The sequence below is a fragment of the Colossoma macropomum genome, unplaced genomic scaffold (genome assembly GCF_904425465.1).
Source record: "Colossoma macropomum unplaced genomic scaffold, Colossoma_macropomum, whole genome shotgun sequence".
Taxonomy (NCBI): Eukaryota; Metazoa; Chordata; class Actinopteri; order Characiformes; family Serrasalmidae; genus Colossoma; species Colossoma macropomum.
Genome location: NW_023494793.1, coordinates 28,717,613 through 28,740,777, shown reverse-complemented (window position 1 = coordinate 28,740,777; position 23,165 = coordinate 28,717,613). Strand labels below are relative to the sequence as shown.

At 38.8% G+C, this 23,165-nt stretch overlaps 1 protein-coding gene across 2 annotated transcripts; it reads right to left on the bottom strand.

Annotated features, from left to right (window-relative positions):
• Positions 1–1,431: 1,431 nt before the first annotated feature.
• Positions 1,432–22,278, bottom strand: mfsd2al2 (major facilitator superfamily domain containing 2a-like 2). Of its 2 annotated transcripts, XM_036579081.1 has the most exons (14): positions 21,253–22,278; positions 20,934–21,053; positions 19,552–19,676; positions 19,236–19,368; positions 18,241–18,319; positions 15,814–15,980; positions 12,165–12,255; positions 11,861–11,982; positions 9,911–9,994; positions 8,288–8,371; positions 6,694–6,806; positions 6,021–6,164; positions 3,547–3,723; positions 1,432–2,326 (listed from the first exon to the last, which is right to left on the bottom strand). In XM_036579081.1, exons 1-14 carry the CDS (start codon positions 21,355–21,357, stop codon positions 1,978–1,980), a joined length of 1,893 nt encoding a protein of 630 aa, XP_036434974.1. In that variant the 5' UTR covers positions 21,358–22,278; the 3' UTR covers positions 1,432–1,977. The 2 variants fall into 2 exon arrangements, with proteins under 2 accessions (XP_036434974.1, XP_036434975.1); XM_036579082.1 differs by lacking the exon at positions 21,253–22,278 and having other exon boundaries at positions 19,596–19,676; positions 20,934–20,960.
• Between the last annotated feature and the right edge of the window lie 887 nt (positions 22,279–23,165).

The window sequence follows — 23,165 nt, the reverse complement described above, 5'->3', positions numbered from 1 at the left end:
CAAGCTCAGTATAGGATCATCGTATTACCAGCCCTAAAACAAAGTCATTGAGTGGTTTGATATGAACTGGTTCATTTGTGGAGAAACTTGCCAACTTAGTGTTTTTTTAACAGGGATGGTGATGGGAACAGGTGGTCATGATGTACGTAACGCAAAAATTGCTATTTTATTTACTATTCAAAACCACCAGTGAACCCACACGTGTTCTAATGTTCTTGTAAGTGTTGTTGATAATCGTAACAGCATTAAAAAACGTTTTTTTTGGGGACTATTTTGCCTCACAGCACCTTACAAGTATCCCTCCACCATAAATGGCTTTTAAGAACACGTTTTAGGCCAATCTTTACCTCACAACGTTCGTAATACAATGTTTCAGACGTCAGGCAGCATCTTCTTACAGTGCTGCAGCTGTGAGAATTTGGTCACTGTTGTTACAATGTTACTAAAATATTTTTAAAATCAAAGTCATTCAGGTTTATTTTCATTATTCAACCAGCCATCTTTGTATATAACAAAAAAATTTACATTTTAGCCATTTAAATTTTTGAAGCTGGGTCCCTGTATAAAATATTCTAAGTGAGTTTTGGCCATTTTTTACCTTAAAGGTGAACTCCACCAATTTTTTTCAAAATTTCTACATAATTAACAGTTTAGATGTGAACAAATTCACTCGGAGTAGTTTGGTGTGAAACCAATGGTGGTGATAGGAACCAGACATCTGAAGAGCTTAACACTTCTAAAAGCTCCCTCACCGAGTTATTACACAAAATAGTTATGAATATGCTGCGAGATTGTTTTATGATAGCTGATCAAGATTTGGCCTCAAATGTATTTTTAATCCTTTCATGGTGGTACATGCAGTGTGTTATAAGGCAAAATAGCCCCCCAAAATTTTTTTTTCAGATTTACTGCTACTTTACGTGACCAACACTACACATAACACGTAAACTCAGAAGGCATGTGTAGGTTCACTGGTGGTTCTGGACAGTAACTAAAACGGCTGTATTCGGACTTCCCGACCCCTGATTCCTATCACCATAAAGAAATCAGAGTCTGTAAGTTTCTCTACAGTGAACCATTTTACATCAAACCACTCAAATGAAATCAGTGTAATTTCCCTTTACGTAAGCTGCGTAAAATCTCTTCAGCATATGTCTGAGTGGAAAGTGACCCTGAAAGTTTAAGTTTCAGCAACAACACATTGCATTCTGACTGGGATTTTCTTGTTGAAGCAGGTTTTAGTTTCATGCATGCATGTACAGTTCTGAGTGTATCTTAACCAAAATGAGTCACAACTATAACCCTGACTGTGTTTACAGCACTGTATCGCACAAGATGTCCCCACAAGTCTATTCTAAGCATCTACATTGTTTTGTATACAATACTAACCTTTACAATATGGATTTAAATATTTCAAACTCTTCACCAACAGTATTTTAAATGTTTTATTAAACATTTCAAGAGTTCTGTGAACAGGAAGTGAATTAAATTGTGAATAATATACTGTAATAACCTATTTATATTCATGTTTTTCTAAGGTTATTTGCCTTAAGATTCGAACCCCACTCTTGAAATATGATGGATGTCAATTTTTATCATTTAATTATTCTACAATTCTTGATGCTATAACAGATTTCTCAGTCGTTTTATAATCATCTGCAGTCCTGTTTATCATTCACAAGAATTCTTAATTTATTATTATATATTTTTTAATTATGCTGATTCTTAGTGTCCTACTTATTATCCGAAACCTGTAATGGTGCACAGGACAAGGATACTGGAATCATTTTATACACTTATCAGCCACCAATCTGGTTTTATATTGATAAAAACACTGATTACATACTTTTGAACACTGGCCTACATCAGACATATTCACCGCTGGACCTGGAGGACCACAGATCTACAGGAGTTATTTCATACTATTCACAGTCACACAAAAACGAGTGCAGCCTGCTGAAGACAAATCAGTTTAATTCACACCCATGTAACTTTCGCCCTCTTACAGCGCGTCTCATAACATTTCAGTGCAGACTGGTGGGTGCTGTGCTGAGATGCAGGAATATCGCTCTTTGAGCTGGGTTTATCGAACCGTTGCTCTAAACTGCAGACTGACCGAGTGGAACTATGACTGTATGGAGTGATTTTGTTGCAGTGCTCTCGAGGAGAAGATACAGGAGCATTTCTCAACTGGGGAAACAATTTTTTTGTGCCAAGAGATGATGATGCTATGCTAGTCTTTGAGTGGACGATGCTCTGACTGGGCCTTTGCTGCGGGCTGCTCTGCTGCCTTCTGATGTCCACTTCTTCCCTTTTTGCCCTGGATCTGGTTTAGATGATAAGAGCAGAACGCAATTATATAAATTAAAAAAGGTACCACAGAAGGTTATTTGAGTGATGCTACAGTAGAACCACTTTTGGTTCCCTAAAGAAACATGTTTAAACAACAGATGTGAGTGTAAAGAACCTTCACATACTGTAAACCAATTTTACATTAGGGCTCTTCCAAGAACCCCTAATGTAAAATTGGTCAGGGTCCAGATTCCACAAGACATTATAAAATTTTTCCCATTAAGCTTTTCCTTTCATTTTTTCAAATGTTGAAGTCTTGTGGTTAAACTTGCTGACAGCCTTTTACAGAGAGTCTATATTGTTCCACTCAGCACTGATGGCTTCAAACAGTTGAAAAACATTGCCAAGCTAGTTTGTGTTTAATATGAGACCAAATATTCTCCACAGGGTTTAAATCTGGACCCTGACCAGGCCAAGACCATCAGAAAAAAACATTACTATTAGCCTTGCCCTGTTTTTTAGCAAAGGAGTATACATATAAACATATACTTTTCAAACAATAACATTGCTAAGCTGTATAGTCATAACAAGGTAAATGAGTACTGTATACCTGTCATCACCTTATAAGTAGTCCAGGCTATGGAAGTTACATAAATGTGACAGACTAAATTAAAATTATGAATTTAGAATCTTTTCAGATAGGACATATGAGGAGGGCACCTTTGTTTTTATGCTGTGTAGCCAACTATACGGGAACAAAGTGAAAAAAATTTCAAGTGGTGCTGGGCGTTGATGAAATTATGCATTTTTATTCCATACTATGACATATTTCTGAGGGAAACACAGTATCAGGGAGGATCTCTAAGCTAGCTGATCCTTTTTACTCAGTGATAGGTGGGGGTGGGTGAGGGAGGTGAAATCTATTGGTCGATATTATTTTCACCACCCACTAGTGCACAGTGATATCACAAATCAAACAATGTTTTTGACGTTAAAGTCTTTACATTTAATGGAAGATTGTGCTCAGTAACAACTACCAGGTGTAAAGGGTCAATTTTGATTTCAGGTTGACCTTATAAATCAAAATTCAAGACATAATACAATATGCCAAAGCTAGAACATTCAGACTTGGCTGTGGCATCTCTGGGAATCACAGTGACAGGATGCAGACCTTCTTAACAGACCCACTTCAGACACGTCCATGCTGCCCTTTCATTATAATGTAAGCTGTGACACTAATGTAATCAGTTCTACCTTATTTGTTCCAGGTCGTGTTGGATCTGCTGGCGACGCGTTTCGTCGATGGGGTACAGATAGAAGAAGATCAAGCCCACCAGCAGTAGGACAATCGGTACAGGAGCCAAAAGCAAGCGCAGTGCTGTGACGACTCCTTCATCAGGGTTACACGCTCCTGTTTTATAACCAGTCAGGCTTGGAGGATCAAAACACATGAAGGTCATTACAGCAATGCTGACACTGAGATTTACATGTAAATTTATTCAGCCTCTTAGAGGTTCTGTGAAAAAGAAATGCAAACTGCTTTCTCATTTATCATGTAGGAGCATATTTAAGGGTTCATTTGCCTTAAGAGAGAAAAATACTGTCAGTGTTGTAATAGAACCATATAGCTTTATGGGAGAAGGTAAGAGAAGGTTTTTAGAGCTATGTTGTTCTTAATGTCTCTCAATTTAACAAGATTTTGTTACAAGTCGCACAATGGAAAAGGGAAGCCGGTGTTTTTAAATGGTGTAAAATAAAAAGAGAGTAATAAAACCGATCATGAGTTTCCTTATGAGAGTGACAGAACATCAAATCTCTCACATGTGGGTGAAATTTGATTAATATAGGTCATATCCCATAATCAAATTTAAATCTTTTTAATATAGAATATATTTTAAGAATATATTTCTTACACCTAAGAATATAGTTCTTTAACTTTTCGTGTCTCTGTGAGGCTCGTGACATGAGAAGGATGCTATGACTGGTAGTGGTCTATGGTACAGGAGGTGGAACAAGATATTTCAATCATTGTAGAACTTGGTAAAAGGTTACCATTATGGAACCTTGAAGGCCTTGGGCCTGACTGAGAGACACTCTTGCTGACATCATTAGGATGTGCATGAGGGACACTACAGCTACGTTTCAAAGCTTAGGCTGCAGCCAAGGTAAGCTGTGTTTCTCAGACACTACGTCATAGCAGGCCGTTCCAAAGTGAAGGACCCTTCGTATACAGCCTAGAAATGCAGCCTATGTTCTGAGTGATTTTGAGGATGCAACAGCACCACGAAAAAGACGAAAAACGAAGCCATTGGAGCAGAGCTTAAAATGTAAGTTGTTCACATCCTTGATTTCGTCTTCATGACCTTATAAAGTGTAAAATTAATGATTTAATTAAAGCTTTCTTCCATATATTGTATTTTCTTGAAAAGTCTCTCACCAGTTCCCTCACAAGTTTCGTGCTGCAATTTCAAGAGGTGGGATCTTTCTGGTAACATCACCATGCAGCTTCGCTAGGACTGTTCCACTTATGTGACCAGTAGGCTAATAAGGAGGAGGGTTCATAGGACAGTCCTACCGAGAACCCGCACTACCTCGGCTGCAGCCTAGGCTTCGGAACACAGCTTGTATTTGTTGACCGAACCTGACCAATGATACTGTATTCAGTTAGCTTTCTGAACCAATCCAAGTCTCTATTATAACAGTTTTGATTTGTAATGATGAAACAGCAATTGTAAATGTAGATTCTCTACTTTACACTTTTAAAAAGTATGTTTTTTCAAGGGTTCTTTAGTAAAGAAAATGGTTCTATGTAGAACCATGACCAAAAATTATGGTTCCTCAATGGTTCTTTACTAGGTTCTATATAGAACCATGAACACTCAAAGAACCCTTTGCATGCTTAAAGGGTACTTTGCATCATTAAATTGTTCTTCAGATTGATAGAGAATGTGAGGTAGCTGGAACCTTTTTGAAAAGCGTTCGGTTCTATATAGCACCAAAAAGGGTTCTTCTATTGTTGCAATGTCAAGCCTGTAACAATAACCCTTTTTGGTGCTATACAGAACCATATAAAAACACACTCTTCATCAATCTGATGAACACGTTCACGATGCAAAGAACCCTTTAATCATGCAAAGGGTTCTTTGAGAGTTTATGTTTCTTTATAGAACCATTTTTTTGCTAAAGAACTGCAAGTGTGTATATATAACCTGCATAAAACTATTACTGCTTTGACCAAGTCTGTTAGATGGGGAAGATACCTGTGGGTGCTCTCACCTCACCTCACCTCACCTCACCCTACCTACCTCCCTCCCGCTCCCTCGCTCTCTCTTCTTTCTCAACTGCTGATTTTCTTTCTTTAAGCTTTTACCTTAGTTAAGCATAATCCACATGCGTGTGTGAGGTTATGCGTGTCAACCTGTTGAGATTACTTTTCTCCATTTTCATCCATTCTTTAAGCTTCCTATTTTTGTTTTTCTTATTAACTTTAATAATCTATCTTTCTTTTGAAATTCAATGTTTGGTCTTCTCTTTTAAGTTCTGGGGTATATCACATCACAGAAATGATGAATGAGTATTTTTTCATACATTTCTCATTTTTTCTCTTCATCATGCTGTGGTAAATTACCCAACATTGGCAATTGAAAAAGTAGCGTACTGTCCCTTTAAGACAGTGCTGAAGTCTGGTATAGTGCTGTAGAGCGTGGGAGATAAGAGAGATGACTCACTGTAGCGTCATGGTGGAGATGCCAGCAGATAGCCCACCACCGAGCTTGTTACAGAAGCAAGAGCAGGAGAAGAACAGGGGCTCCAGGTCCGTACAGCAGGGGTTCTGCAGCGCAAAATCATCTACCACATCCGGCAGCATGGACCTGACAAACATACGCAAGAAGTTACTGATATTTATGATACTGTAATCTGAATTTCTTTCATTTACTGGATGATTCTGTTCAATTACAAATCTTCAGAAAATGATTCAGTGCGACATGAAATCTGAAATTTCACCACAATTGGATTCAGTTAAGAATTTAAAATACACTAAATACACAAACACAACACTGGAATACAGACGATGCACAGATAGGAGACGAACTTCTTTAATATTAATAAATATCCCAAACACAATTTATTTTGGCCAGAAATGAATGCATACTAATAGACCATCATAGATTCTGGATCTAAACATCATGATGCGTCAATACAATTCTGCATTCCTAGTCTTTAACCAAACTATATATAAGTGAAGGCAACAACATCAGATTTGAAATCCATCCAAGAAGGCCTGCATGGATAACAGAAGTGGTACATTATGGATGTGGATGGCCACTATAGCAGTGCTGCCCTGTTTACGGGAGATGAATAGGACTAAAGCAGACAGATCTAGGTCTTGGCTTTACTCACCATGGTAACAAGAACAGTGTAGCTACACTGGCCCCAACCAGAACACACACGGCCACATACACTGGAAAGTTCTCCGTCACGGACACAAAGACGATCAGAGCAGGGATGAGGAGCTGTTATAGGACAGAAACAAACAGCAGAGATTTACGATAAAAGATATAAAAATGGTTCTTAATCACAATAATCATCATCATAATCACTCACGCTAATCACGCTTTTTTAGGCATTAATTTCTGTCTGCTGCATCTGTAACATACAGCTGATAACTGTCAAAGTCACCCCTACAGTGAGCGGAAACAAGTGTTCTTAACAGTAAACAAAGATACGTTTTAAAAACCAAAAGTATTCAGACACCACAAATTAATAACATTGGTACTTTGTTGCAAAGTCACTACTGGCATTTACTTTGGGACCTCTACAGTAAGAAGTAATTAGCTTTTTTCCAACATTCTAGCAATTTTGGCCCATCCCTCCTAGCAAACTGTCTTCAAATCTGGTGGACTCATGAATGCCGCATGAATGCAGACTCAATTTTAGAATCCTCCGTACATTATCAATGGGATTCAAGTCAGCAGAGTCAAGTGCAAGCACCTTCACCTTTTTGTAGAAACCAGCCTTGAGTTGATTTGGCCAGCTGTTTGGGGTCATTATCTTGTTTTTTGCCAGATAATATTAAATTCCCCTCTAATATGTCCTGGTATGATGCTCCATTCATGTTTACTCTGAAGACATGTAATGCTCCAGTACTGTTTGCAGAGAGGCAGCCCATATCATGATGCTCCCACCTCCATGCTTCACTGTGAGTATTGTGCTCCAGGGATCATACAAGCAACCCTTCTTTCTCCAAACATGTCGAGCTGAATTACTGCCAAACATTTCTCTATTTGTTTCATCTGATCAGAGTACATCGTTCCAAAACAGTTGTAATTCTTGTATGCAAATTTTAGACGTGCCTCTCTGTGCTTCTTTTTTAGCAGAGGAGTTTTATGTGGAGTGTAGAAACAGAGATGTTTGTGGTGCACTGTTTATTGTTCTCTGTGTAACTGTTGTTCCTTCTGCTTTTAGGTCATCCCACAACTCTTTTCGACTGACTGCTGGCTTTAGTTGTGGTTTTCTGCATTTTCCACTTGTTTATTATCAAACCAACTGTACTGACAGGGATGTTTTAGGACGCTGTAGCTTTTTTCATTGTAGTGTTGTTTAATAATGTTGTTGCTGAAAACTTCAGGACACTCCTTCACCTTTTCCATGACTGATACTTGTTTCATGAAATCTTCCCCATCAATGGCAACATCTTTTATAATGACACCAGGTTCAAATTGCACATTTCTTTGCTGCAGTATTCATTTTTAGAACTTAATTTTTTGTGCATTAATATCTAGAACCTCTACATATAGATGTTAATATAGTGTCTAAATAGTTTTTTCCCCCCATACCAAGTTCATTTTTTAAATATGTTTGTTTATGCTTATGAATACATACGTTTTTCAACTTCCATAATCATTTCATGATATCAGAACCACTAACTTTACAGTTTTCTTCACAATCATTATGACAGTCATCATTGCAGAAGAAAGAGAAGGTGTGAACTTACAGGTAGGCCAATAAACAGCGTGCTCTTCTTTCCCAGCCTCACCAGAGTCATTTGCCACAAAGGCACGGATACAGCAGCTGCAACCTATTTGTAGAGAAAAACAAACAAGAATCACACTCATGCGAGCAAAGCTTTAAGCTTCAGATCACTTGGAATGATGTGTATATCCTCAATGCATTTAGTAAGATAAACAATACTCAAATGTCTACAGTGCTCCCCAATTTCTATTATTGCTGCATATTTGTCACACTTGAATGTTTCAGATCATCAAACTACTTTTAATATTACACAAAGATAACCCAAGTAAACACAAAATGCTGTTTTTAAATGATGATTTTATTTCATGTAGGAAAAATGCTGTTCAGTCAACCTGTGCCTATGTGAAAAAGTAACTGCCCCCTTAGCTTCTAATTTAGCCAGTTACCCAAATTTAATTGACTACTGGGTTTAGTTTCACTAGCCACACCCAGGCATGATTACTGCCAGACCTGTTGAATCTAAACATCACATAAATAGAACTGTCTGGCAATGTGAAGCAGGCTAGAAGGTCTCAAAAAGCACCACATATGCCACGTTCTAAATAGATCCAAATACAGACACAAAACAAAGTCATTGAAATCTACCAGTCTGAAAGGGTTACAAAGTCATGGCTAATGTTGTGGGACTCCAGCGAAACACAGTGAGAGCCATTATCCACAAATGGAGAAAACATGGTATTAGTGGTGAACCCTCCCTGGATTTGCGGGCCAAAAATTTCACAATAAGAAAGACACTGGGCAAAAATGGCATCCATGGGAGAGTTGCAAGGCGCAAACTACTGCTGACCGAAAATAACCAAAAAGGCTCTTCTCACATTCCCCAAAAACATCCAGATGACCCCCAAGATTTTTGGAATAATAATCTGTGGACGGATTAGTAAAAGGTGGAACTTTCTGAAAGACATGGGTCCCGTTACATCTGGCGTAAAGCTAACACCACGTTCCTCCATAAGAACATCGAAAATTGTACCAATGGTCAAACATGGTGGTGGTAGCGTGATGATCTGGGGCTGCTTTGCTTCTGCAGGACCTGGATGACTTGTCATAACTGATGTAACCATGAATTGTACTTTCTAATAGAAAATCCTGAAAGGGAACGTCTTCTTGTCAGTTCCATCTCTGAAAGGCTCACAAGAAACAAAATTAAGGGTTTGGAGTGGCCGAGTCAAAGTCCTGACTTGAATTCTAATGAGATTCTTAAGACCTCAGATAGGCAGTTCATGCTCGAAAAAACCCTCCAATGTAGCCGAAATAAAAGCGTTTAAAAGCAGCGCTTTATGTTTACTTTTGTTGTCTTTATCTCATTAAAAAAAGTAGCGTTGCATGATCTGAAACATTTAAATGTGAAATTAGCAAAAACAGAAGAAATCAGGCAAGGGGCAAATACTTTTTCATAGCACTGTGTATGTAGCCTGTTTCTTCATAGTCCCAATGAAGACCTCAATCATACTCAATTGTATCACTATCTAATGAAGTACCTGCCAAGCTACACATTTTAAAGCTAGTCTTAACTTACTTATTAGAAACTGAATAAATACCTAAACACGGCGTTTTATTATTGAACATTTCTTTCTACAGCACTCACCAATATAGCCAGCATGAGATTCTGGAACTGAGCCCCCAATCCTGCCACATGAATGCAGAACAAAGCAAAGTTTCCTAAAGACATCTAGAAGGGAACAGTTCCAAAACAGGTCAAAGTCCATTTATTGATGTGAAGATTTAAAGCTATATTCTCTAGTGAATCTGGTCATTTGGTTATTTGGACAGGCAGTGCATAGTCCATAGTGGGCCTGTGGTGGCATGTTGTCATGAAAATCAATGCAAAAATAACAGGCTTAACAATAAAATAGGAAAAAAAGTAATAAGTTTTGTAAACAATGTTAATACAAGGCACGCAACAATGGAGCACAAAGCCATCTTTTACCCCAAAACAAAACATATTCCCCTGACATTTCAATTGTCCACTTGAAAAAAAAAAATGAAAAATTTACAACCATTCTGACTTATCTCAAGTACAAAACAAGCTTATGTCAGCCTAATCTGGTGATATTTGATGCCACCAACCACATAGTACTGTTGTGTACTTCAAAGTGAAGTCCTTTCATATAGAGCATTACATACAAAAATAACCTAACTAATCTTTTCTCCACCCTCAACCACCCAGCAGCACAAGCTTTACACAACAACGACAAAAATCCCATCCAATCAATGAGAAACTGTAGCACACCAGAGATTTTTCATCAAAAAAAGTTAGAGTGGGTTATTCATTACAAATAATTTATATTTTGTATGCATGGGAAAGGTCAGTTTTCTGTTGTCTGAGCTAATGTTGCTTGTGTAAAGCCTTTGTGGTTGCCTTTCTGTTTTTGCAGTCTGAATATGGACTATATTAGTATTTATTAGTTTATTAATATTTTATTAGTCTCTTATTTTACTAGTCTATTACTATTTATTAGTTCAAACAGCAGGCCCACAGTAAAAAAAATGTAAAAAACAAAACACAAAAAACAAACAAACAAAAACAAAAAACAACAATTAGGTGTTTAGTTTATGCACAATCACTTCTATGGAACAGTTCGATCCCTTTACTTCGAATTAAATTTGTCCCAAAGTCTAAAAAACAGTGTGTAACATTAAGAATTGTCACTACAGACACATTGTCTTCAGTTAAGTAAACCTTTAGTTGTGTTTTAATACAAATATTTTGATTTTATATGGGTACAACTGTTCAAAGCTGTGTTTGCTAGTCATGTACTGACTAATGTTTTTGAGTTCTGCTCAAAATGAGCTAAAATGGTCTTTACCGTAACAGTCACTACTGAAACATTTGCTGAAGTTTGGGTAGTGGTATGATTGTCTTGTTATTGACAAAATAGAATGTTCTTTCATTTGTTTTAATAAAATAAACATAAGTATAGCATCACTCCAAGCAAAAGGATTTCAGCCCAAGTCAGTTAAAAGACTGCAGTGTGTTTTTAACTCTGATTTTAAATCAGTATAGCAGAATGATGCATCGATGGCTAGTATAAGCGGGAAAGTTGCCTCTAAATCCCATAGTGTATCAGCCATTCTACAGCACATAATAGTGTAACCCTGGGGTTCCTGAGGCAGGAGGTCCTACAGCATTACAGCTAGGAACCTGTGGTGTAGGGCATGACGCTAAAGTTGGTTAGAACAGCTGAAGTTTCTGCTCAGCCTTTCAACCAGATATTTATCCTTAAAAAGACTCAGTTACACCAAAAAGGAATGGACATGATCTGTTCTAATAATGTGACCACAAATACAAAAAAAATAATTTGAAATACACACTTAACACTAAATTTACACAATCAAGTGCTGCAGTTATGCACTACAGCTTCTCCTTCTCATGTTCTCAGTTTCTCTGAATGTGAATTTTGCCAACACTCTGTAAAGCTTGCACAACCTTGCAACAGTTATGAAAAAAGGCATTTGTGGGCAGAACCTGGACAGATCATTTCAGACACAGCCACCATCTGCTGGTGACGATTATGTTCAGAGTAGATGCCCCGACCTGGAAGGCGAGCGATGAGAAGAGAAAGCCCAGGACCAGGCGCTGATAGGAGACGTGGCCAATCAGCATCTTCAGATCTTTCAGGTATGACCTGCGCCGGCCAATCTGCCCGTCCTGACCCCCTTGAAATGAAAATCCATCTTTAATGCAGAACCTGAAATTTGCACTGCAGGAAGATTACGCAGCCTATCTGGCGGGTTTCCTGCATGTTTTGGTAGAAGGTGATGAACCAAGATGTTTGCAACTGAACAACTAACGTCAAATGCATTAATACCATGTGTTATGAAGTGAACAGCAGACTTACCGCTTTGCTCTTTCACACCCAGAAACAGCAACATGCAGCAGAGGAAGAAAAGAGCCCCCAGCACCAGAGCTGAGGTCATGAAGGCCCCTCTCTGATGAGCAAACACACACAAAAATCTGTCATTTACATTTCACTCTCATTAATAATGTGTTAAATAACAACATACTTTTTGCATAATCAGTATTTCACAGCACATCTCTGACTACAATAAGAACACACTGTGTGTGTTAAATAAAACTTCTGCATTATTCAATCATTGAGATGTTAACGTTATTGAGATGTTTATGTTGAATCACTGAGGTTCATTGCAGATAAACCAATTTCTTTACAGTGGTGATGGTAGGAACCAGGGAGCCACAAGGCAAATGTATGCATTTTATATAGGATCCAAAATGACCAGTGAACCTACATGTGTCTGAGATTTATATGTAATGTTGATAAAAGGAAAATAGTGGTAAACCTGAAGAAAGCTTTCTATGGGGACTGTTTTGCCTTACAATGCTCCACATGTACCTCTATACCACAGATGAATTAAAAGGGCCAAAATCTTCTCAATTATTGTAAAATGATGTCTTGGACATCAGGCAGCAGGTTCGTAACCATTTCAGCACCACTGTGAACTATTCTGACTTGGTAAGTTTCTCGAAAATGAAGCATTTCACATCAAACCACTCTGAATGACTTCATGTCTTATCCATAGAGATGAAACGATATTAAAATTTCATATCACGATTATCGGTATTATCGCGATATTGTTCAAATGTTTTGACGAGTAAAATAAATAAAAAAATAAATACTGATACACAAACTGAAACTCGTTTCACCAACTTTTATATTAACACAAATAGAATTGGCAGCAATATGCACTTTTTTGTTTGCATAAACATTAAAAAATAAGGTCAATACAATTTTAGTATTACTTTTCTATTACTTACAATACTTGTAATACTCTGTAAACAAAAGAATAGCAAATGTATTATTATTACTGTTCTTCTTATTATTATTACTGTTATTCTTCTTATTATTATTATTCTTATTATTATTATTATTATTATTAATTACAATACCTAGGGATTTCCCTGCATAGAGAATTAAATCTCGACCAACTCTGAGGTGGGTCTTAATGGAAAATTACTACTTCTAAGAAGTGCTGCACTCGGGGGATTTCTGTCCGAACTGCAGCTGCAGCATTATTGTGCCGTTGTGGCGCTGTACCCCTAATCAATACAGTGCACCAGGAAAAACAGCCAAACTCACAGAGGAATTGCGTGACCGCGCTGTGAGCTGCAGACAGTGTAGAACTCACACAGTGTGAGTTCACCTGTGGAGCTGCTTCTCTAAAAGCATTTTAAATCTAAAACATAACTTAAAATTAACATGCATCTGAGCTGCGGCAGAAACACTCCTAAAGTTTAATCTCTGAAACTCTGCTTTTCCTAAAAGCAGCACGCAGCGTTTACTCGCGAGGTCCCGTCTCAAAGCACACTATCTTCCCAATGTAGTGCACTTCGTGGATCATGAAATAGCAAATTCTTCACCCAAAGAGTGCAGGAAACGTTCGACTAAATCATTTATAATCAACATTAACAACAGGTTACATATTCCCTATTTAAAACTCAACTGCTGGTTAATGATGATCGTGTTTGTTTGAACAGTAGTGCACTATGTAGGGGACACAGTGATTTGAGACGGTGTTACTCTCCTCTCAGACAGTAAACACTGCGAGCGAGACGAGCAAGGGGAGCTGTGCAGATTGAACCTCTGCAGCGTCTCGTTCCAGAGCTTGTGTGACTTAACTCAGAGCTCATTTTGGAGACACTGCTCCACAGAAATGTGTTAAAAGCTTCGATTCACAGTTGATTCACTGATTGTTTTTCTTTTTTTCTTTTTTTTTGACGCTAAAAGCTTCATTTTATATTATTAACGAACCATAAGCATAGGTTAAACCACACAAACTGTGACATTTCTTCTATTTCGAAGTCCCCACAGACTTCTACGTTAAAGTTAACTTTGCATTCTCTAAAAAGTAGCGGGTGGTGGTCACGAAATGACTAAAGTTTGATGCGTCGCCCCCTTTCGCCGCTATTTTCTTTCGGCATGTTCTGCAGACAGGGTGGTCATCTTCAATTAACTTTCCTTCTGCATCCTTATAAAACCCAAAATATGACCAAACGTCAGACTTGGTCTTCTGAAATATCTGAAATATCTCAGAATCTCCGAGTTTTCACACCGCGGTAATCGACCGCGGTTTTAACGATACTTCATACGGTACTACTAACCGTCATTAATTTTACCGCGCTTTACCGTGAAACCGGTAACCGTTTCATCTCTACTTATCCATTTAAAATATTTTAATAATCTTAAAACTGGCTATTTCTGCTAATGTGATCGCAATGCTGTTTGTAAAAAATTTTTTCCCCCAATTTTCTCCCCAGTGTAGCTGGATCCAATTCCACGATACCACCAGCACTAGGAGGGTGAAGGCTTCCTCCGAGACCTGTGAAGCGCCACCACATCTTTTCAAACTGCTGCTAATGCAACATCACTGGACAGCCGAGCGCGCTCGAAGATAAGCACCAACCGCCAGTTCTGCCACATCAGCTAACAGATGCCTACGCTGACTAGCATCGTGCTGAGTGACGGGGGGGAGAAGGGAGGGGCCATCCTACCCACCCAGAGAGAGCGAGGCCAACTGTGCTCTCTTGGACTCCCGGCCATGGATGGCTGTAGCATCACCAGGGATCAAAGTCGCGATCTCCTGATAACGGGGCCAACGCTTAGACAGTTGTGTCTAAATGCCACTGATGCAACGTCAGCTTAACACACTTGAAGTAGATCACTAACAGCCAACATTGTTACATCAGCTAACAGACATCAGTGTTGGCTAAGATCACGCTGAGTGATGGCAGGAGATGGAGGATCATCCTACCCACTCAGCGCAAGACCAATTATGCTCTCTTGGACTTCCAGACGCATGGCTCTGGCATCGGCGGGATCAAGCTCACAATATGTGTTTTTAAAGCATCTGTTCTGAGAGTGCACCAGTCACGCAACGACTAAACTGTCCACACAACAGAACTGTACTTTGTGCCAGCAGAGGTGGTAAAAGTCCAGAGAAACTGTACTTAAAGCTACACTTTGGGGATTTGAAGACCTCTCTGGTGGAATGTGTAATTACACACCATCTTCATCAGTATAATGTTGATTTTGCATTTGAGATGTAATCATTGAGCTGGACCTTTTTTTTTGAGCCTGTGCATCTCACATGGTCCGAAGGACTCCAATCCAACTCAACCTCTGACTTCTAAATGATTATTTTAGGTTTTACAGGGCAAACCACAGCAGTGTGGCGACTGATGTTAGCTCATACCGTTAGTGCCATTATGGGCAGTTTCATTCTGCAATGATATGAATTTGGTTGGCCGTTTTAATAAAAATGAATTCAAATGCACAAGAATTTAACAAGCACTTTGAAGATATAAATGAAAGTGTAAGTAGTTAAAATGTGTTTATTGTTGGAAATGTGATTAGCATTATTTTGGAAGATTTGTACAAAGTTCAATACTGAAGTATTTCACTCCCCTGTGTGCTTGTAGCTTATCTAAGGGCCTACATTAGACTGAGGTCATATTGTGTGTAGCACTTATACCGTGAGATGCAGAGGAGCGGAGGGCTGAGAAGGCGTGGGGTGTGTGAGCTCGCCATGATTTTCATCCAGATTCACACAGGAGCTCTCTCTCTCTGAATTATACACTCGCAACACCTGACCCTGAATCACAGCAGCCAACAGCATCGCCAACACCTCCACACTCATCCCTTAGAGAGAGAGGGAGGGAGAGAGAGAGAGATGCAAATTTCCAAATGCAAAACATTCAAACCTGTTCAGAATTCTTGAATCAATGTTTTCATTAGTACCAACACCAAATGTTGCAGACTCATGTATAAAATGATTCTAATAAGCTAGTTTTTACAAATTCAGAGATTTCAAATAATTAGAAGGATACTAGAACGCTGTGAATAAATATTAAGAAATGTTAGATGTGCTCAGAACTACGAACGAAGCTGCAGATTCTAAAATGACGGAGAAAGCTGTATAACATCAATAATTAATTAATAATAAAATTAATATCCAGAATTCATCACATTTCAAAAGTGGAGAACAAATCAAGCCAGATAAGCCTTTTTTGACCTGTTGGTGAACACTTTGTGATACTTAAATCCACACTGTATACTTCATTATTTCATATCTGGATGGATGGATGGATGGATGGATGCTTTATTGAACCCAAACAAATTTTTGCTAAGGTTGTCAATATAGCAACTCTGACTGCAAAACCATGGTAATTCCAAACCATTCAAAATTTGCAGTGTTGCTATATTAAATGATTATACACTATATTGCCAAAAGTATTCGCTCGTCTGCCCTCACACGCATATGAACTTGAGACATCCCATTCTTACTCCATAGGGTTTAATATGATGTCGGCCCGCCCTTTGCAGATATAACAGCTTCGACTCTTCTGGGAAGGCTTTCCACAAGGTTTAGGAGTGCGTTTTTTGACCATTCTTCCATTTGTGGCTCGCAGTCTCCGCTCTAATTCATCCCAAAGGTTTTCTATCGGGTTGAGGTCAGGACTCTGTGCAGGCCAGTCAAGTTCTTTCACACCAAACTTGCTCATCCATGTCTTTATGGACCTTGCTTTGTGCACTGGTGCGCAGTCATGTTGGAACAGGAAGGGGCCAAACTCCCCAAACTGGTCCCACAAAGTTGGGAGCATGAAATTGTCCAAAATCTCTTGGTCTGCTGAAGCATTAAGAGTTCCTTTCACTGGAACTAAGGGGCCGAGCCCAACTCCTGAAAAATAACCCCACACCATAATCCCCCTCCACCAAACTGTACACTTGGCACAATGCAGTCAGACAAGTACCGTTCTCCTAGCAACTGCCAAACCCAGACTCGTCCATCAGATTGCCAGACGGAGAAGCGTGATTCGTCACTCCAGAGAACACGTCTCTACTGCTCTAGAGTCCAGTGGTGGCACTTTACACCACTGCATTCGACGCTTTGCATTGCGCTTGGTGATGTAAGGCTTGGATGCAGCTGCTCAGCCATGGAAACCCATTCCCTGAAGCTCTCTACACTGTTCTTGAGCTAATCTGAAGGCCACATGAAGTTTGGAGGTCTGTGGTGACTCTGTAGAAAGTTGGTGACCTCTGTGCACTATGCGCCTCAGCCTCTGTTGTCCCCGCTCTGCCATTTTACATGGCCTACCACTGTGTAGCTGAGTTGCTGTCGTTCCCAATCGCTTCCATTTTGTTATAATACCACAGACAGTTGACAGTTGCACAGGTGGCATCCGATCACGGTACCACGCTGGAATTCACTGAGCTCCTGAGAGCGACCCATTCTTTCACAAATGTTTGTAAAGCAGTCTGCTTGGTTTTATACACCTGTGGCCATGGACGTGATTGGAACACCTGAATTCAATGATTTGGATGGGCGAGTGGATACTTTGGCAATATAGTGTATGATCACAGTACTCCACAATTTTATATGAATCATAATAAGAAACATATTGTAGATAAGTACTGTACAGTAGATAATTTATAAAAGTTTTATTAAAAAGTTTTATAACATCAAGAATTGAAAAAAATTATAATAAAATGACTAAACATAATTATACATAGATAATTGCAGTTCATCACCATTTAATAACTTCTCATTGTTCTATAAAACCTGCAAACATTAAATAAATCATTTATGGTGTCTAGTTTATAATAATTCTACGGTTCTTATTGAATAATAATAAAATTGTAAAATAACAACAAATGATGATTAGAGAATCCAGTAATTTGAAGTTGGCTTTGAAATTATTCCAAAGTTTTAAAAGCTAGTATATAAAACTAATAAATTATACACTCATTTAATTTAAAATACACTAATGACCACCAAGTAAAGCACTTCTGTCTCAAGTCCATTTGCTGGTCTCACAGATTCACCTCCACTGCTTGTTTGTGAACTTTTTTTTGACGTTTAACCCAGATCAGCATCACACAGTGTGGGAAATGTTCTTACTGTAAGCTGTGGCTGAATCTCGGTCTCTCTCACTTCCTCCCAGGAACATGTTCAGGGAAGTATATGGGACATGATAGCACTGTGGAGATAAAGAAGAACAATCAGCAGTAGGATTACTAGCAGTAGATCATTAAGCCATTTTAGTTAAAGGGCTCACATCACAGAAAGCAAAAAACTTCCCCACTTTTTAAAACTTGTAGTTTGATGTATTATGCAAACATTGCATAACATTTACTGTTTTTGTGATGTCACCAAATTTACATATATTGGCCTATTTTGTCTATAGCAGTTTAGCCCCGAGTATTCACGTTGAAGATATAAGGCATATTTCAGCCTGCACCGCTCTTCGAATAAAAAAATTAATAAATGGCAGCCAATTGGAACGCAGCTCATTTACATACAGTTGTATGCAAGAGTTCGGGTGGCCCTGGTCAAATGACATGTTTTGTTGCTTTTCTGAGTGAAAATTCATTAACACATCCTCTACAGATCACACGTTTTAATGCACAATTACTGCTGAATTTAAAATGTTTTCTCCTATGCATGAAATTTAGCAAATAAAAAGAAATTGCACACTAAACATTTGTCATATTTAAGTATGTCCTCTGTAGAGGATGTGTTAAAAATCAACAAAACTTGTAATTTGACCAGGGTGCTCACATATTTGCACAGGGCTGTATATCAGTCTTAAAAGCACAGTATGTTTAATAGTATGTAAGAGATAAAAAGAAGTTGGGAAATGGTCACATAACAATAAATTATGACCATTCTGTATATATAAATCCAGACAAACACAATCAGTGGAAATATAAGATGAGAATAATGTAGGTGTTGGGCCCTTTAAGTTGTTCATTGATTCTTAGGGGCAGTTTTCCAGTAATGTAACTGCCAATCATGAAACACCACTGAAAATATGCTTTGTAGTTGAGGCTTAGGTTTACTCTGGGTCTGGAAAATTGGCTCCTAAACTCATAATAGAAGCATGAAGGTCATACACTCATGAAGGTCTCGAACAGACAGCTCACTGTGAGGTACCAGGCCACAGTGGCTGAGGAGCTGGCTGCAGTGTGAGGGATGAACCAGAGGAGGGCGTAAGAGAGAACGCCCATTGGCATGGACAAAACTGACCTGAGAAACAGAAGAAAGCCTGTTTTAATTCATGTCTGCATTGACCAATTTTCACAGCAGAAAAAGACTTCCCTTTTCCCTTGGCATTAAAACAGAAAATCTAAGGTATCACTCATCCCTGTTGACGCTCATCAAAATGAGTTTAATCATGCCACAAAACACACCCTTTATAACCCCACCCACCAATGAAGCAGCTTTCCCATTGGGCTCCGCCTACTCCTGCTCACCAGGTAGCCCACCAGAGGGTCAGTGAGGGCGTCCAATGCTCGGTTTACGAACAGGATCAGAGAGACGAAAAGGGGCTCGATCTAAACAGGAAACAGACAGAGAGAGTGAAAAATGAACCCAGTGCAGCACAGGCCTGGATCCATTACGTATTCCAGTAAAGGAAGTCAATAAAGAGCACAAATGCTGCCAGCAGCTTTTTATTAACAATACAGGCTTAGTCATTTCAGCAGGAGATTAAGTGGTAGTCTGGAAAACACACTACCCTATAAAAGTTTGGGGACCCCTTGGCTTCTTTTGAAATGTTTTGTTATTCACTGTTACTTTTCAATTAAATTGGAACAGGTACCAACAGGGGAATGAAACACATGAGCATGGCATTATTCGCACATATTGTCACACGTATTTACACATGCAATGTTTTTTCAATGTAAGCCTGCTTAGCCTTTAATATCTTTCTGCATAATTACAGGAATGAGATGCAAACAAAGTCATTCAAGTGTGGTTTGGTGTGAAATGTTCTGTTCTTGAGAAACTTAGTGAGTCAGAAATGTTCACAGTGGTGGTGACAGGAACCAGACGTCTGAAGAGTTCAATGCCTCTAAAAGCTCCCTCACAGAAAGTTATTACATGAAATGGTTATGAATACACTGTCTGATGTCTGAGACTTTGTTTCATGAGAGTTTTGAGGTAGAGAATTGGCAGTAAGCATAAAGATGCATGCAGGGTGTTGTAAGGCAAAATAGAACAAAGATAACTTATTTTTCAGACTGACCACTATTTACCATTATCAGCATTATACTGTATATAATACTAAAAAGAGACATGTAGGTTCATTGATTGCTTTTGAAAGTGAATCAAATGGCTCTATTTTTGTTGAAGACATTGTGACGTCTGGTTCCAATCGTGGTGATCATGCTGCAAAGAAATCTGAGCCTGTTTCTCTACAGTGAACCACTTCACATCAAACTATTCAATGGCCGTTTATATATCAAGCAGCTTTCAATGCTTCCTAAGATCAGTGCTTCACATCAGTGACACGTGCCCATCACAAAAATGGGCTAAGTAGCTATTATTTTTCCATTAGCTTTATTAAACATCCATGTCCATATGATGCAGCTGTACTTGCAAGATACAAATACTGACAGACATACTGAAAATCATATTTAATCACATTTCTGCGATCTTAAAGCTAAGAACCCTAACACAAAATAAATGATACTGTTCCCACACTTTTAGTGCCAATAAAGGTAGCTCACCACCTCTAAAATCCTGATTTCAACCCTACACTGGACAATGCTGGACTATCACTCACAGCCTAGCTTAGGGACTTCTCTCACCTGCACAACGTCCAGTAGAAAGATCTGGAAGGAGAAAGCCATGGCAATGTTGGTCGTCTGATATGGAATACCACCAACTGCATAGCATAACTTAGTGCAAAGAGGAATTCCACCTCGACCCTAAAAAAGGACAATCAAATAAACCTCCACTCCTGATGTCCTAAAAACAAAGACTGACAGTAGTTCATTTGAATTAAAATGTAATTTCTAGCCTCATTTACACAGTTATGTAATGCACAACGATTGCACCAAATGTCACAGTAATTAAATCAAATATGATTGTGATTCTTAACAATCACATAAAACATTAGGCACTTACGTGAGACTCTTCTTTTCTGGTGCTTTCTTCCTGTTCAGCAGCGGTACAGGCACAAAACCTTTTCCATGACTGTAGTTTATCCTGCAGTGCTTGAATGGGAGTCATACTGGCGCCAGTCTCCTTCTAGATGCAATGTCTATTTCATTTAAAATATGAAGCCGTCTTTTGGGCAATTTCTAGATCTTCTTGCCTTTTTTCTACTACTACAATCCACATTCATAGGTCTGTTCTTCTTATACCACTAATGCCTGGGAAGAGTGAAACCTAAGAACATGCTTACCTGTGTGTACCTGATAATACCCACACTGAAACTCCGCCCATCAACCACAGCTCCTGTCAATCACATGATTAGTTTTACAAAACACAAAGCACTGGCAAAGAAAAAAAATCCTTTTACTCCGACTCCCATGGTGACTAGCAAATCACCCACACTCTGAAAAACAGTGCTAGAAAGGATTGTGTGGAGCAAAACCATAGAATAACCATCTGTTGAAAGAGGCTTTCAATAGATGGTTCTATAAAGAACCACTTTTTGAAAGTCAAAGTGGACATTTTTTCCTTGTTAGTTCATGTCCCTGGTCGCGTTAAGCACAATTCATCATAAACCACTTAACAAATCCTTGCGTTCCGTCATCTTCCACCAAAATGTAAGTACTTTCCTCACCTCTAAATCGTTGAAAAAATGAAAAAATTATATTAACCAATTTCACCTTTTACCAAACCCCTCCCAACACCACCATCTATCATCGAGCTCCACTAGATCCTCTCTGGTACCATGTTTCAATTGGGAAATATGTCACAGCACACTGCCATAAAGGGTTCTTTGAGCAATGCCTCATAGGAACCACTTTAGGTCCTCTAAAGAATCAAGCTTAAAAATATTTAAAAAGATTTTTGACCATGAAGAACTTTTAAAAGGTTTAAAGAACTTTCACATAATGTAAACCATTGTCCTTGAACCTTTACGTTAGGTTCTTAAAGACTTAAAAAGGTTATTCACATTTATATACTGTCATTGGCAAATATATGAATACCCTGCCTGGGCAAATACACCATGTTATACCAACAGGTGTTGGGCAAGACTCCAAACACTACATTGGCCTACCTTTGTAACATGATAATAGTAACTGATAAGAATGCCTGCCAAATGCATCAACGCAATGAGTGATCCTTAAGAGAACCAACCTTATGAATGAGACAGTCACAGCAAAAGTTCTAATAAATGAACTCATCCTTTAGAGGCAACAAAATTTAAGATTAAGATTAAGTGACCCTTGTTAGTCCCACAACAGGGAAATTTCACCTCCGCAATCTAACCCATTCGTGCAGTGAAACACCACATACACACTAGTGAACACATACACTAGGGGCAGTGAGCACACTTGCCCAGAGCGGTGGGCAGCCCTATCCGCAGTGGGGAACTGAGGTGCCACGTTACCCACTATGCTACACCAACTGACAAAATGGTCTTGTCAAATAACACTTTTTGGAAACTTTATTCTCAGAGTGCACTAAAGGAAATTACGCTAAGATTTATAAATCATGTTTACTGAAAAAGAACCTCCACATAACAAAGGTTCTATACCTAAAGTTTGCCTAGAACTGTACTTCCAAGCTAAGAACCATCTAGGAACCCTTAGTTTTAACAGTGTACATCATTGGTGTGCCTGCATAACATTTCAAAGGCAAATCTAGATGAAACTAAATTCTGGGTTTGATTCAGAGAGAAGGGCAGCAGAAAAGAAAGAAAAATCTGGTCATGCTGTGTGTTCCTGAATTTTGATGGACATTCAGAGAAGCTACAGCCACCTCTGGCAAAGTGTGCAAGGCTCACATTTACTCTGCTTTTCCTGCCCATAATCACAGGAAACAACTGAAAAAAATCTCTTCAATACAGTTTGTGACCTTCATCT

Excerpts from the sequence above, each read along its gene's own strand:
- mfsd2al2 (XM_036579081.1), bottom strand. The coding sequence starts at position 21,357 with ATGACTCCCATTCAAGCACTGCAGGATAAACTACAGTCATGGAAAAGG. Across the intron at positions 15,981-18,240 it reads AGATTCAGCCACAGCTTACA|GGATGAGTGTGGAGGTGTTG; the intron begins GTAAGAACATTT and ends TCTCTCTCTAAG. Across the intron at positions 12,256-15,813 it reads CCGCTCCTCTGCATCTCACG|AGAGGGGCCTTCATGACCTC; the intron begins GTATAAGTGCTA and ends TTTGCTCATCAG.